General features: G+C 40.1%; 1 protein-coding gene across 3 annotated transcripts in view; it reads left to right on the top strand.

The window, feature by feature from the left end:
* The window catches only part of LOC144664084 (E3 ubiquitin-protein ligase rnf213-alpha-like), a 163,060-nt gene extending 148,877 nt beyond the window's left edge, over nt 1-14,183 (top strand). For all 3 annotated transcript variants that reach the window (XM_078525228.1, XM_078525223.1, XM_078525215.1), the window contains exons 65-85: nt 217-336; nt 792-902; nt 1,465-1,518; nt 1,644-1,847; nt 3,751-3,829; nt 3,928-3,962; nt 4,187-4,284; nt 4,849-5,002; nt 5,590-5,764; nt 6,111-6,211; nt 6,294-6,351; nt 6,781-6,980; nt 7,386-7,527; nt 7,610-7,693; nt 8,094-8,274; nt 8,852-9,059; nt 10,165-10,242; nt 11,075-11,269; nt 11,903-11,992; nt 12,513-12,685; nt 13,484-14,183. In XM_078525228.1, the coding sequence (XP_078381354.1) occupies nt 217-336; nt 792-902; nt 1,465-1,518; nt 1,644-1,847; nt 3,751-3,829; nt 3,928-3,962; nt 4,187-4,284; nt 4,849-5,002; nt 5,590-5,764; nt 6,111-6,211; nt 6,294-6,351; nt 6,781-6,980; nt 7,386-7,527; nt 7,610-7,693; nt 8,094-8,274; nt 8,852-9,059; nt 10,165-10,242; nt 11,075-11,269; nt 11,903-11,992; nt 12,513-12,685; nt 13,484-13,652 (2,709 nt within the window). In that variant the 3' untranslated portion in view covers nt 13,653-14,183. The remainder of the gene's footprint in view (nt 1-216; nt 337-791; nt 903-1,464; nt 1,519-1,643; nt 1,848-3,750; nt 3,830-3,927; nt 3,963-4,186; nt 4,285-4,848; nt 5,003-5,589; nt 5,765-6,110; nt 6,212-6,293; nt 6,352-6,780; nt 6,981-7,385; nt 7,528-7,609; nt 7,694-8,093; nt 8,275-8,851; nt 9,060-10,164; nt 10,243-11,074; nt 11,270-11,902; nt 11,993-12,512; nt 12,686-13,483) is intronic.
* The last annotated feature ends 873 nt before the right edge of the window (nt 14,184-15,056 follow it).

Genomic DNA, 15,056 nt, shown 5'->3' with positions numbered 1-15,056 from the left:
GAGTTTGAAGTGCCCATGTACGGGGATTTTCGAGGATAAATCGTTCGAGGATAAAAAGGCTTGAGACCATAAACTTTTTTAAAACATCCTTAGTTTAAAATGATTACAGTCACTATTAAAGTGTCTGTTGTGATGTTATGGTCTTGTAAAACAACCTAACATTAGCGTCTTGTTTTCTGCTTGGAAAATGGTAATATAATTTTTTTTCTTTTTCAGCAAGAGGATCTTGTTCCTGATTGGTTCGTTATTTATGGAGAGGATTACAAAACCATCAGAGAAGCCATGGCTAAGACAGTTTTAAGTGCTACACAGAAGGAGTTAAATGAAGCGTTACACGTATGCGGTGACACATGGTTGACCAAACACTTGGCCCCAGTTGTTTGAAGGCTGGATAACGCTATCCACCGGATAAATCGCTATCCAGTGGATAGCCTAGTATAAATAGTGTTATCCAGCTTTTGAACAACCAGGGTCTAGTACAAATTTTCCTAACAATGTACGATTATAATGTCAATTTTTCTAAAATGTTATTCATAAGGCTAAAAATTTATAAAATTTTAAAAAGAAACCAAACGTTATCGATGTGTTGTAATCATCAGGGGTCAACCTGATGACAACACGTCGAAAACGTGTGGTTTCTCAGGGTCTTTTTTTGTAGCTTAAGGCCCATTGCTTTAAGTATTAGGATAAGAGAATAGTGCATTTGTAATAATATTGGTAATTTGGTCTCAATAACATATAACATTGCCATATGGTCTAGGTAACTGTGAATTTGCTGTTGTTTTTTTTAGAGCACTGCCTTGCCACCAGTTGTACGGGATGTCATGATGCTGTTGTCTGAATACCGTGAAGTGACCACTTGTTATGGCTTCACCTCCACACAGCGACAGCTCTCTGCAAAAGTAAGTGTCATGTTAAAGCTCGATAGTTATTAACCCAACTAAACATACACTTGATTGATGTGGACTAAGGAGCCAGTACGTTCACTGTTAGTCTTAATAACTAGTTCTCGTTTATTATTTCTGCTCATCTCTTGTAGTCTCAGTTATGAGAGTTACAATGTAAATGGTACTTGGACCTATCCCAGAATTGGCATTGTCAGTTTGCTAGACAACGCCTAATATTAATAAATTTTGTCTTATGTTTGGGCAATAAGAATCTAGGAAATCTTGCCTGTGTCATCTCTTTCATAAAGTCTGGTTGTTTGTGAGATGTATTGATTTGTTTTCATATCCAGCCAAACTAAAGCTTGAATCGGTCTTCTTAGCCTGCAAATACAGCCGCCTCTCCTTCGTTCCCGCTACTACGAAGCGCGATGTATTCGCAGGCTACGGTCTTCTCAACTTTAGCCTCCCATGCAGTCGTTTTTAGGGGCGATCGCGTTTTACTCCTCCCCAGTAAACCACGATCTCCCCTAAAAACTATCTCATATTATGATCATTTTGTTCTGTTTTGCTATTTTAGGCCCAGCAGTGTTTTCAGGAGTTCCTAAACGGTGACGCACATCTTTCTGACAGGGTGAGGCAAAAACAAAACATTCAGTCTCTGACCTGCTTGTTGTGACGTTTCTTGCGGGATAGGATATGACATCCATGTAGCTGTTTATTACTACTGCTATATTGTTTTGTGTATGTTTTTCTTAGGTCAAGCCCTTTGCCATTCAACTTCTGAACAACACTCAAGGTGCCGCTGGGTTTCCTGGCGTTCGCGTAGCTCCTGGTCGCTCAGCCCTGGAACAGAACCTGGCAGAAATTGTCATCCATACTACAGCAGTACTACAGTGTATTAATCAGATGACTGTGTGTGAACCACTACGACTGCTTATGGACAATCCTGCAGCCTTGATGGTACGTTTGGAAAAAAAAATGTCCTTTCTGCCTATTGCTTAGATGATAATAAAATGGATTGTGGAAATGTAAATAATAAAGCTGTAAATTTTTAGAAAAACTGAAATTGCAAGGACTAGCATTTATTTTCTAGGGCTCTTTTTTTTAACTTGGCCCGTGCAATTTTAGAAGAGCAAGCTGCTAGTATTCGGTTTCCCTCTTCTCCTCTGACTAACATCAGTGCAATATCCTCAAGTGTGCTATTGTTTTGCTAAATAACTCATGTTAGGAGACTGAGTACCTGTCTGCTTTCTGTCATATACACCTTATTCATAAATGGCGGAACGCGCGGAAGAGTTTGGGTCGAGTACATGAAAGCGAGGCTAGTGAGGCATCGGCTTCGAACCAAAACAAAGGAAAGTATGGCGAATTGAAGTAGTATTTGATAATTCTTCAAATATCTCGTCGGTTAGAAAGCGATTCTTGGGTTTTGGTGACTGCCATTGGAATCCCTGGTTTGACAACTGCATAAACGGTCGTATGGATGCGAAGTCAACACAAATCATGGAAAAAGTTCGTCGCAAAACCGCATCGATCTTCTTAAACTCTTTACTGCCTTGTGTACAGTTGTTATCCGTATTACTTTAGTATCGTTTTAATGGAAGACTTTGGAAGCTTGAAAAATATAGATATTATAGAGACTATATCGATTTTGCACGTCTCTGGATATGGAAAGTAAAAAAAAATCGCCAACATTGTGCGACTTGCGACTACGCAAACAGGTTAAAAATATTTCAGTTCAGTCTATCGTTTTACAAAACTTTCAGCCACTAACCTCGGCATTCGAACCCGAGCATTCAAATGTATACACAATTTAAGAATCACAAATGGATCAGTATATATGGACAAAAAAGTCAGCAAGACGATTTGGCATCAAAGAAGTGCTTAAATTCTGAATTCAGCAAATGTATCAGAATATTTTCATGTAAAATTGCGCGCAAGAATCTTACCGCTTCGATACCGCTGTATTATTTATTTTAATTTGAAAAGTTTAAAATTTGAAAGCTCGCTCTTTATACCTTATTTCTACTTTCCTTGGCTTAACTTCTTCTTAAATTTAAAGAATTGTTACAAGTAACGTCTATAAAGAATGATCAACCGTTGTGAACAACATTTTAGCTTATTAATGTGTTCGAAGACAAAATACTCAAGATACCTTGTGTCTTTATATAATCGCGATTTTTGCTTACCGTATCGAGAGACGTGTTAGTTTTTTTAACAAGCTCCATAGTCTCTTTTATATCGTGTTTCTTTCCTCTGCCTTCCGGCAAACTTCCAGGGTCTTCCACAAAAAGGAAACTTGAAAGTAGTCTAGATTACAATTGTACACGAGCAGACAGACTGAGAGGATCGATACGGTTTTGCGACGAAATTTTTTCCATTATTTGTGTTGAATTAGAAACCATACGGCCATAACTGCAGTTGACAAACCAGAGATTCCAATGGCAGTCATCAAAACCTAAGAATCACTTTCTAACCGACGAGATTTTCAAGAATTATCAAATACTACTTCAATTCGCCATACTTTCCTTTGTTTTGGTTCGAAGCCGATGCCTCACTAGCCTCGCTTTCATGTACTCGACCCAAACTCTTCCGCGCGTTCCGCCATTTATGAATAAGGTGTTATCAGTGTTATTAACGATATAGAGTTGCAGGTACACAACTTGATTCTAAGAAAACGTGAATGCTGTTTCATTTCCTCCCAAAATTTCTCCATTAATTGCTTATGTTACTTAAGAGCCACGGAAAAATATGTTCGCTTGAGTTATAGAAACATGACCGTCAGCCAATAAAAGGGTGCATTCTCTAAGGGCAATTTTTAATAAAAACCAATTTGACATGTCTCCATTCTTTTGTGTTTTAGAATGCCTTTTTTCCAACAATGCCTGACGACAACCTTCAAGAAGCAATGGCAGGAATGCGAGAGTCGGGTAGCTGGTATCGTAAGTAGCTTTTCATGTGCAAGTCAAAATATTGTCCTGAAAATTGCCGGGGAATGCTCTGTATTGATACTAATGTGTCTTACTGATGTGTTTTGCAGAGTGCCCAAAAGGACATCCCTATTACATTGGAGATGTAAGTAGTACTTGCCTCTTATTTCACTGAGTGGTTTGTCTTTCCTTCAACAACTTCTTTAGAATGACAGCAAAGTCTATTTAGACTTTTGGCATATACAGCCAATCAACCATTAGGGCACCACACCTCCTCTCTTTAAAATCAAAACTCGTGTCCCTATTTCTTTTAATTAGACACTTTAATGAACAGTAAGCGCTTTATGAAAACGTTCTTATTTGTTGTAGTGTGGCCGGCCAGTGGAGGTGAAGATTTGTCCAGAGTGTAAAGTCAATATCGGCGGGGCCGGATATAATCTCTCTCAAGGAAATACTGCGGCTCAGAGGTAGGCACGTGATTGTATTTTATTTTATGTACGTTTCTTGTTAGTAGGAAACTCGTGCACATGGTTTTCTTTCTGTTTAATCCATATACTAGACTTGCCTAAAAGTCGAGCTCACACAGCGTGAAGCGCAAGCACCAGGGCCTATTACACCACCAAACCGGAAACGGGAAGCGAACGACTTTTAGAAAGTCTATCCATATACTAGTTAAATTGTTTAAAGACCAGTAAAATTAATGTCGTCTTACTTCTAGTATACTGTTTTGCCTTTAATAGAACGATGATTTGAACTTGTCCTTCAACTTTCGAGAGACTCTCTTATTGTTTTTTCTTTCTTCCTCCCTCCCTTCGCTCCCCCCTTTCCTTCCATCCTTTCTTCTTTCTTCCCTTTTTCCTACCTCCCTCCCTCCCTCGCTTTCCTTCTTTCCTTCCTGCCTGCTTGCCTGTCTGCCTGCCTTTCTTTCATCCTCCCTCCCTTTCTAAACAACATCCTTATAACTAACGGCTGCTCAAATAAAACAGAAACTGAGAAGAAAAACTCTAATCACCCTATCTTCTGGTTTGTAGAGCTGATCGAACCATGACAGGTCACATGCTTGGACATCCTAGTACCAGGCCCAAAAGTCTTGCACCAGAACGGAACTTATCACCAGTTGTTGTTGGCATCGTAAGGGTTCTTATGCACAGTGCTATGATCGAGGGAGCCTGTCGGCAACCACAGGTTAGGTTTTTAATAAACTGTTCGATTTGCTTTGGCCGAGACAGGTTACTAAAATCCTGTAATTTTTTGTTGGCTCCTCCTTTGTATCACAAGAATACACGCAAAGTGTGTCAGTCCTGTAGCTAAGTGCTTAGAGCATCTGACTCGGTATGCAGGAAGTCATGGGTTCGACTTGCGCTGGGGACTCAAGATATCTTAATTTAACATAACACGGGACATATCACACTAGTCATATCATCCTTTTTGTTATGTGGGTGTCAAATACCCTTCTTTTATTTCTTTCCAATGGTTTGTGTCATTGTTTATCAATTTTTAATCCTGTTTAGCATAAACTGCCTGCAATCAGTCACAATCTAGATGTACAGATAGAAATGACGTTTCCTCAGGCCTCTTTTATATTATGTTACACGATCGGGAACCAGTTTGTTCCTCATATAAGTTTAGTTCGTTGATCCCTTTTCCAAGCAGCTTACTTTTTCATGGAAAACAGTTTTTCTGAAGGTATAACCCGTCATGTTTGAAGCAACTGTAAAGTTGTAAACCGTTTAGCACTGGACTTATCCTCGTTCCCATTTTCTTTTGGATAGGGCCTCTCCGCCCTCATCAATCCCAGAGTTCCTCCTGCTGCATTGTCAAGGTTTCTATGGGACCACCTGCAGATGGATGTAGAAGTTCTCGCCAGTAGCCTGGGAAGGAGCATAGATGATACAATTCTTTGTATTCACATGGTCCTGGTACAAATGACTGCGCGCGTGTCCAATCGTAAGTTAAAATATGTTAAATTAGTGTTGTGTGACAATTGCAACCAGGCCAAGTTAGTTGGTAGAGAACTCAGTTCAGAAGTTCGGGTTATCGTGACGCAGATTGTACTTGTTTTGATTTGTTCATTGTGAGATATCCACAGAGAGAGAGAGAGAGGGGGACCTTTACATAAAGGACATTGTCTTCAAAGATGAATGACAGTGGAGGGGGGACATGTTCCAAGGTCACAAATTTTTGTTTGACGTTTTTACGTTGGGACCTGACTGAGTGTCCCTTTTATTGGACAATTTAACAGTTTACAAATAATTAACTTATGAAATAATGCCTATATTACTTCTTATTTAAGCACAACAAGCCATAAACGTCGCCTATGATCTGAAGTCTAAGCAGTCTCGGAGGGACTGGGAAACAGCCTTCAGTGCCAGTGTGGTGACTCCAGTATTAACAGTATGTGCGATCATTGTTGCAGTTTGGTTTTGAACATTTTGCGTCAGTTTTATTTTTGATTTGATTTATTTTTCTTGTTAAGAACCCTGAGCAGCAGATTCAACGTTGTTTGGAGATGTTGGTCGGCGACAAACGACTTGGTAGGTTAAATGCTTCATGTATGCCTAACCAAACAGTACCGGTGATATGTACATGAACTTCCGGGGAACAAGTGTCAGTCGATGGCAAATTCTGTCTTCAAGACCGGACTGAGCCCGCAGATGTTTTGTCAAAGTTGCTAAGCAACTGTTCGCGCAATGGTGGCGTAAGCACTCTCCGGTGTACACAATGCACCGCCTGATGTAAACACTTTTCATGCTGAAACATGTTTCCTTTGTGATTTGTGATTGAATTTGCCTAGTGAACACAGTAAAAATGGTGTGACTACGTTAGCCATGCTATATGCACTTTCCATGGGACATAAAGCTAGTCCGCTAGCTTTTTTGATATTGTCATAAACGTAAACCTTTAATTACATTAAAGCGTGCGTGCAGTCCTGACAGTTAAATGAGATTTCATTTCCTTGTAAGGTAATAACCCCCTGATGCGCCAGCTGTACGAGGTAGATGTCCCTTCTGAGGCCCTGACTGACAGTGTCCCACCCACCTGCCCTGCCCTGTGGAGGTACCGGACACAAGTCACTCTGGATCACTTCTCGCACACTTTTCAACAGGAGGTGTTGTCGACGGATAATGAGAGGAACAAAGTGTTAGCAGAGTTTTTACGTCAGGTAAACAGATTTAAACCCCCATTACATTTGGTCATGGCTCTTGTCAGTTGTTTGATATATCGGAAAGAGCTAAAGATAACACTTGCACGAAACTTGTACTTCAAACACCTGACGACGTTTGGATACACAGTTCGTTGTGTGATTCATACCTTAAATCTTTAAGGCTGATTAGTTGAACATGTTTTGGAATTGTTTTTTGTAGTTCCTTAGTAAGGTTTAATTTCTTGAAAGCTGCCAAGTGGGGGCTTTAACCCTGCGTAAAATTTAAATGTCTAGTTTAAAGGAAACTTGCATCATACCTTTGTCTTGAAAAATCTACAAACGGAAAGAGTTTATATAGCAACGAGTACAAGTGATGTTCTACTCAAATAAATTTTCATTTGTGTTGCCTTATTTTATCCATAGGAACATAAACTCCGAGCTCTCCGTTTTCTGCCTGATATCGTTAAGCTGCAGCGTCTTCTCATGGACAAATTCCATCGTCGAATTGACAGAGCTGAAGCAGAGCGCATCAAAATACGAGATTTTCTCCGGAAGATTCCATCCAGTAAGTCGAGCGACAAATGATGGATGAATTCTACTGGTATGTTCACATGACACTTACACTGTTATGCGTCCTTTTTTCACAGAAACAGAGAAGGACGAACTCGCATCATTGATAGCAAGCTTCAACATTGCGTGGAACCATGTGCGGCTAAGTCTTGACCAGCAAGGTACGTGTGAACATTTGATCAAGCACACCCATTTATAAGTTAGCCAGTTAAGGAGGAAAAAGTTCCTCTCTCGGTTGCAATCCTGTCTCAGAAGATTGGCCGAGCCTAGAGACACACAGAGACGTTGCTAAGTGACCTGACGCATCCTAATGGAAACAAGCTGATGTTTTTATACTTGCTTTTTTAAGAGGGCATCAAGTTCATTAGCTCTATAACTATCAAGTGACCCCCTTTTAAGTAAAATATGTTTGCTTGACTGACTGACTGACTGTGCTATTTTTGTTTGGACAACAAAAAACGTGAACACATTAATGAGGATTTGTTTTGATTTTCCCCTGCTGGAAGTGGCTTTGATTTGATATGATACATCCATTGTTTACTTGTCCTTGTCTTTAAACAGGGCGTCTACGTCCTCCAACGGACTTGTGTGAGAAGCCAATGGATAACACACGTCCCCTGGCTCTACTCCTGCCCAGTACCTCAGGGATGGGTATCTGTTCCACGGCCCTGGTATTTTTCCTCACCTCGGTAAATAACGATTTCAACGAACGATACCAGAACTTGATTGGCGGGAAGGTGAAGTAAGTACGACAACTAAACCTTTTACTACTCCTATTCTGTTAAGAAGTCGAGATTCATAACTTCTTGTGGTCGATGTTTCTATTTTTAGTAAGTCGGTTGAAGATCATTGAGTGCTATAAACACTTTTCCTCATAGAACCAAAGCAAACCTCGAGTCAGACCTTAAGAATCACACAGCAAGTCAATATTTTAGAGTCAAACATCAAGTCAAACGTTAAGAGTCAAGCATTTAGTCAATTTTTAATTAATCCAGTACTGAGAAAGTATTGGACTGCAATAAAGCATTTCCATTGGCTCATTTTAGATGTTGGCCCTCTCAACTATAATAATAATAATAATAATAATAATAATAATAATAATAATAATAATAATAATAATAAACGAATATTTTTAACAGGATAAACCCATCAGTACTTGAGAGTACTGTTATCTTAGGGGTCCTGTAAGATTTTAAAAATTTTAAAAGGTAAAAAAGTTTAAAAATGTCGTTTAATAAGTAGAATTTCTCTCTCAAACTGGGGACTTTATAGTTAAGTCGAGTTGCCAATAACTAAGACCCCTCTTTCTCCGTCATCAGAGACCTGCCACACATACAATTGCAAGACGTAACAAACTCAAATCTGATCTCATATGACATCGAGAGAGATCTCCTACCCCTCATCCTGGCGCAGTGTAACTACTCTCTTGAGGTGGGTCGGGGAACTTTGGTTCAGTACAACTGGGAAGCCCTGGAAAGACAACTGATTGACAGGTTTATAAGAGGAAGACCAATGATTGATTTCAAGGTAAACTGTACCTTTAATTGCATCATTTAGGACTTTTCTGTGACTAGAATCTTGTACAGGTCAGAACAAACAAACAAGTTTCATAGGAATGCATATTTTTTGTCAAGGTTTGAGTCTGTTTTCAAGATGCTGGCTACTATATTAAAAAAATGTCGATGATTTGGTAAGTGCAGAATGCAATATGGAACAATTGAAAGTATGATGTTTTATATATGTTCGTGTTTATTTGCTTTATTTTACTTTCGGAAAAACTGTTCACAGGCTACTTGTATTCTTTCCCAGGTGTTCCTTACGCTAATCTTTGCAAACGTATCACGACACTTTTGTTCGTTTGTAACAAAATACTTTTGTCTTCCTTGAAAATGCGATAACATGAAACTTTTGTTTTTTTGTTTGTTTTACGGCGGCATCGATGACATTTGTTTAATTTAATTAAGTTACGGTTTAGACTGCACGAAAGACGATTCTCAAAAACTAAAGAAACAAATCTAATCAAAAAACATATTTTTCGACAGGTTTTTTAAAACGCAGTACAGCTAGGATATTTGTTTCCTGGTTATCAGGTGTTCACGCCGAAAATCCCGGTGCAAGTTTTTGCATACCTAATTACGAAAGCGATGTGAAAGTCTCAAAATCTAATTTAATTAATTTGCGGTTTTTACTTGGCGCCAAGAAGTCTGCAGGAAGCCTACCGCAAACACGCAATACAAGCGATGTTCATGATTGTTCCAGAAAACAACGTAGACTAATCTGCGCATGCGTTTGGTGTAAATTACGTTGAGTAGTGCCACAAGGAGAGCAAAGGGTTTTCTGAAACAAATATATTGAGATCAAATATGAAAGTAACGTATATGTGCTCTAGGTTTTACCTAGGGGTACGGTCAGGTGCTCCCCACCCCCCACCCCCTTCACAAGGAATAATTAATTAATTCATATTAATTAATTAATTGACTATTAATGTTTACACCATAGCGCTTTAGGGGTTTAGCGGACGACAGCCCCAACAAACCATCACAATAGTGCATTCTGCACTAAAAAGAAGGCATTTGAAATAGTTCTTTTTTTACAGAATTTTTTAATGTTTTTTATCGTATTAATATCATAGGATGAAAGGTTTGCATTCAGCAAAGACATTCAGTTGGACTCAGTATTCGCTTCAGTGAAAGCCAAGGTTCATCCACAGGTAAAACAGTTTGTTGTAGTATCAGCGTGCATCCCTTCCCCCCCCCCCCCCTTACAGAGTTAGTTAGTTCTCTTCGCGCCATGAGGCGCATAAGGCTGTAACTGTCTCTCGCCAACTATCCCTGTCTTGTGCTGCGCCCCTGACTTTCGACCAGCTGGACCACCCCTTTTGTCTGCATTCTTTTTTCACCGTCCTTCTCAGAGCTGTTCGCTAATGACCGTCCAATCAGACCGGCAATCAAAGAACCAATCAGAATGAATCATTACCGCCCCTTAAAATAACGCAAGGAACCAATCAGAGGCCGAATCAGTAACATGTTCCGGTGCCATGCTTGTTGAAGTCGTGTGTTCCAGTCAGCTATTTTTGTGTTCTTGGACTGTACTGGACTGGAACTAGTTTGCAATGGAGGCAAATAATTCAGGGGAATCGTCCCAAGCGTAATTGTCATGTAGCTATTTTTAATGATATTCCTCTGAATAGCTCTATCGCAAGCTAATTCTAGTCCAATCCCCAAAATACGAAAATTGACTTTTCGCGAGCTGACACTGGTAAAACACTCGGTGTACGCAGTTTTCGCCAACTGTTGCTGCCAAATGTCCCAATTACGTGAAATTCTCCACTTCAAAGTCAAAGCATAAGACAGTTACTCAAAACTTAAGCGTTGTGCACAGCAAAGGCTTTAAGAACTAAGTTGTATCCGCCAGTTTTATCGCCATGTAGCCTGAATTGCCGCTGTAAACCTGGGAAGTTGCATGGCCGAGTGGTTTTAGATAGCGGAATTTGAAGTGTGGTATCAGTCACTTACTATGAAATTTCTTTTGTTTTCCTTCAGGTGTCTTTGAGTTCGGCAGTAAGCCATCAAATTCTAGGCGAGTTTCGTTCTCTGACAGATATTTGTGACGTGTTGTCATCTCTAGACATTGCCATTGGTTTCCTGTCCTCCACTGGTGGATCACCTGACATGCTGCTTAATCACTATCTGCAACGGGTACTGCGCATGCCTCAGAATAGTCTCCGCAGTCTAAAGGTATAAAATCGCTTCCCCTGAAATTACTGTACAAGTTTGTACGAGGTTGTCTGTTATATTGTGCATCCCTTGAGATAGTTCATCAATGTAGTTCTACTTCTTGCAAACAGTGCAGAATGCTTCTATTTCATGCAGCGCATCTTGTAACATGGTACGTGACACAGTGTCTCGTGAAAAAAGAAAGTAATTCGATAGAACGATTTTCAAAAGGTTTAGTAACGCCAAAACCCAAACAGTCAAAATGGTCAAACAGACGTAAGCATTGAAGCTGCAAACGCAAGCGGCAACAAACGCGGGAAAACGCACGTGAGCATATCATGTCGCGACTGGTTTGCATCTGATTGGTTGAGAAGGCGGCACGAGGTTGTTTTAAACCAATGACAAAGCGCAGTAAATGATCGTAAAGCAAGAGATGTACGAAAGGTTATTTACTATATCAGGTCCTAACAATAGAAACACCTTGGAAAATAGGAAATCAACCATTTGCTTCCAAGGTAGCTCTCCATTTTAGCTTTTGAGCAACACATCGACAGATTGAGTTAAAGCCAATCTTAGTTTCTAACACCAATGTTTAGTCCAGTGAAACTTAGAGAGAAAGAAGACTTCACAATTTAATTACTTTCTCTTCACCAGGCGCAGCAGTGCTGTCAATTGCGTCACGTGATCTCTCTCTGGCGACTGCTGTCCCTGGAGAGGGCTAGAATTTTAATGCGACGAGGCGAGGTAAGGTTAACCTTATTATACCTGATATCAACATCAATTTTTTTTTTCTAACTGGCGTCCTTACTATTCGTTAAGTTTTACTTGGGAGAACTACTATATTTACTGAGACATATAGTTGGAATAATCAGCTGCACGCCTCATCCTAAAAAGGGTAAACGTTTAAAATGAGAAGAACAGACCTAACATTTTGTTTTGTGACCCACCTTGAAAGACAGATGTGCATGAAAAACACTAGTGAGCCTAATCCATGATTTGTTGTACTTGGGATCAAGACCTCCAGATTCGAGCCCAGGGTCGGGAGTTGGGTTGTATTGTTGGGGAAGACACTTGGCTATCACAGTGCTCCCTTTCATCCGAATGCCAGATGGGTACCTGACAGAAATGCTTGGGGCAACCTGCAGTGGAGTTATTTCCAGCGACTAGCATCCCATCCAGGAGGAGTAGCAACTCCTAGCTGTTTCACTTTACACAAACTGGAGTTAAGCCGAAGTTTAATCCTTTCCTTATCTATTACTCGCAGGATCCGTTTGAACAGATTGCGGATACTTACAAGCACGTCATGTCGCAGAAACAAATGATGAAGTTTAGTAATGCCATGAGGAGGATTGACTTGGATCGTTTCGTTTCCGAGGTACTGGAGTTGATTTTGCTGAACCTCAGAGGCGACGCAGCTTCGGGAGAAGAAGACATGAGGTAACACAAATACATTTGGAATTAAATCTGCAAAAGTTACTTTACAGAAAAAAAATTATGTCAGGCTACGCAAGTGTCGTTATTGATTTCAAGTTCCTTTAGAGCCTCAGATTCGAATCTCTTCCACGTTGCCTGTATCTTTAGACACACTCGTAAGTACCTGGTTCAGTTGTATGATTTTCTTGTTTGTAAAGAGCAGTTTTCAGTTAAGTGTCGTAAACCAAAACCAAAGTAATTACTCTGACCAATCACAAAGGACACTAACAATTTAGAAAACCGATCAAATTTGTAGTAACTACCTCAAGTCGTCACGAAGCGCACGAAAACGTACGTGAGTAAACTCACAATTGGTTTTGGTTTTACTTCTAATATGCTAATAGGCTGAGAAAGTGGCGCGAGATTTTTGAGCCAAACACTGAGCGTAGTAATGCGACACCACAGTCAAAGCAAACTACTTTCGACACTCAGTAAAAACTGCTCTTTCAACCAAAGCAAATATAACGTGCATGGTAACCAAAAAAGTGCGAAGTGAATATTCAATGTGCCAGCATTAAATAACCTTCTCTTAATGCAATAGTTTACGACTCAAGTTAGTTTGCAATACCTCCATACAACGATCTCGCGAATGAGTAAAACGTGCAGAGCACACCAGGAAGTGATGTGTATGTGTTTTTTTTTTTTTGTCCATCTTACGCAGCTATTGTTTGTCTAGCTCGCCTTTCCAATCCAGATATGTAGAACAATAAAAGAATTCTTTAGAGATCTTTGACTTATTTTAACTTTTATGTACTTCTTTAGCTTGAGTGAATATATCGAGTGGCATCTTGAGAACAAAGGACATGAACCAGTTCCTGGACTGGACGAGCTACCAGCTGACGTGCACTTGAAGCACGTGATCAATGCGTGGCGAACCTCTGTTGAACTGTGGGATAGCTACCACGACAAGAGGGATTCTGCATCCGCATAAAACTACGGCCTTAATTTTCTCTCGCTTGTTTTCTTGTACAGCGGGGATATCTGACTGTCGTTGACTTTACGAAATTTGAATGTGCCTCTAGTGCACCATTTCTTTTACCTGGTTATTAGAAAAGGAAAATGCTAGATTATATTCTTGACTTAGGTAATTAATGCTAGCGTTTTGCCCAGATTTTAAGCCGTGCCTTTCTAGACTGTATCCTCGGTTTTAATTACTTTTAATAAGTTTAAGCTGAATCTTTAGCTCAGTCTGACCGGAAAGAAACTATATAACAAACTGTTAGTCATTCGAAAAAGAGCTTAACCTAGCGACTAAAAAACTTGCGGTTGCTATCTGCATACAATTTTGTTATTTGTACACGTTTTTACCGGCAACATGTAGTATTGTACACAGAAATGTTAGATAGTTATTATTGAACGTAGTAAAATGTCAGGAAAATATTTGTAGAAATGAAAAAAAATTAAGCAGTAATTGAACTTTGGAGGAATTAAAGTTCAAAATTAAAGTTCATTGGCAATATCACTACAAGGAGTGGAAACTGATGACTTAAATTTAGGTCTGAGCCCGTGATTTACATCAAAGGCATTGATTGCTAAGTAACCGGCCGAGAGAAAAAAACTCTCGGAGTACGCGTGACTGCTGCTATTTTTTGATTGGATAAAGAGCGTCGGTAATCTTTGAGTGCTTAAAGAAGACTTGCTAAGTGACAGCCCCTGTTTTGCTGTTTCCTGTATCCCTCAAATCAGGTTATCAAATGTCCGTACATTACACGCGGAAGAGAGGTTAAGTTGCCTCTCTTTAGACTCACGAAAGTGTGTGAGGCGTGGTACCTCATGGTTAGTGCGCTGGACTACGGATCGTGCGGTCCGAGTTCAAGCCCTTGCGCGGTTCGGGTTCAAGCCCTAACTAGGGTTATTGTGGGTAAACCGATGAACTAGTATCCCATTCAGCGGCGAGTAAATCTAGTCGCTCAATGATGGGCCACTAGATGTAACTTTCACCTACGCGACGCGCCTACAAATTGCCGCCCCGTTTTATCTCCTGAAACACGTCGCTTTCTCGAAGTAAATCTGGGAAGAAGCTCAACCATTTGAAAGTAGCATGTGGCCAACAATCGACATGCCCGTGCGGTATAACGTTTCCTTGTAAGTAAAACAAAGGTTTGAAAAAATCTACGCTGAACCTCGTTTATGAATACCTCTACCTTAGCCATCAGTTTTCTGGTTACGAAGGGAAAATGTGAATTTTCGGGATGGGGGGGGGGGGGGGGGATTTTGCCGATGGTGTACTGAGTCGGAGTTGGAGCTTTTTTATCTTTTAGCTGCCCGTTTTCGGGGTCCTGGTCAATTGTTTACCCTGGTTTCGCCATAACTTTTTGTTGAGGATAACTTAACA

The sequence above is a fragment of the Oculina patagonica genome, chromosome 1 (genome assembly GCF_052425735.1).
Source record: "Oculina patagonica isolate OP01 chromosome 1, crgOcupat, whole genome shotgun sequence".
NCBI classification, from domain to species: Eukaryota; Metazoa; Cnidaria; class Anthozoa; order Scleractinia; family Oculinidae; genus Oculina; species Oculina patagonica.
The sequence above is the reverse complement of the archived record's forward strand: the minus strand, read 5'-3'. Positions and strand labels throughout refer to the sequence as shown.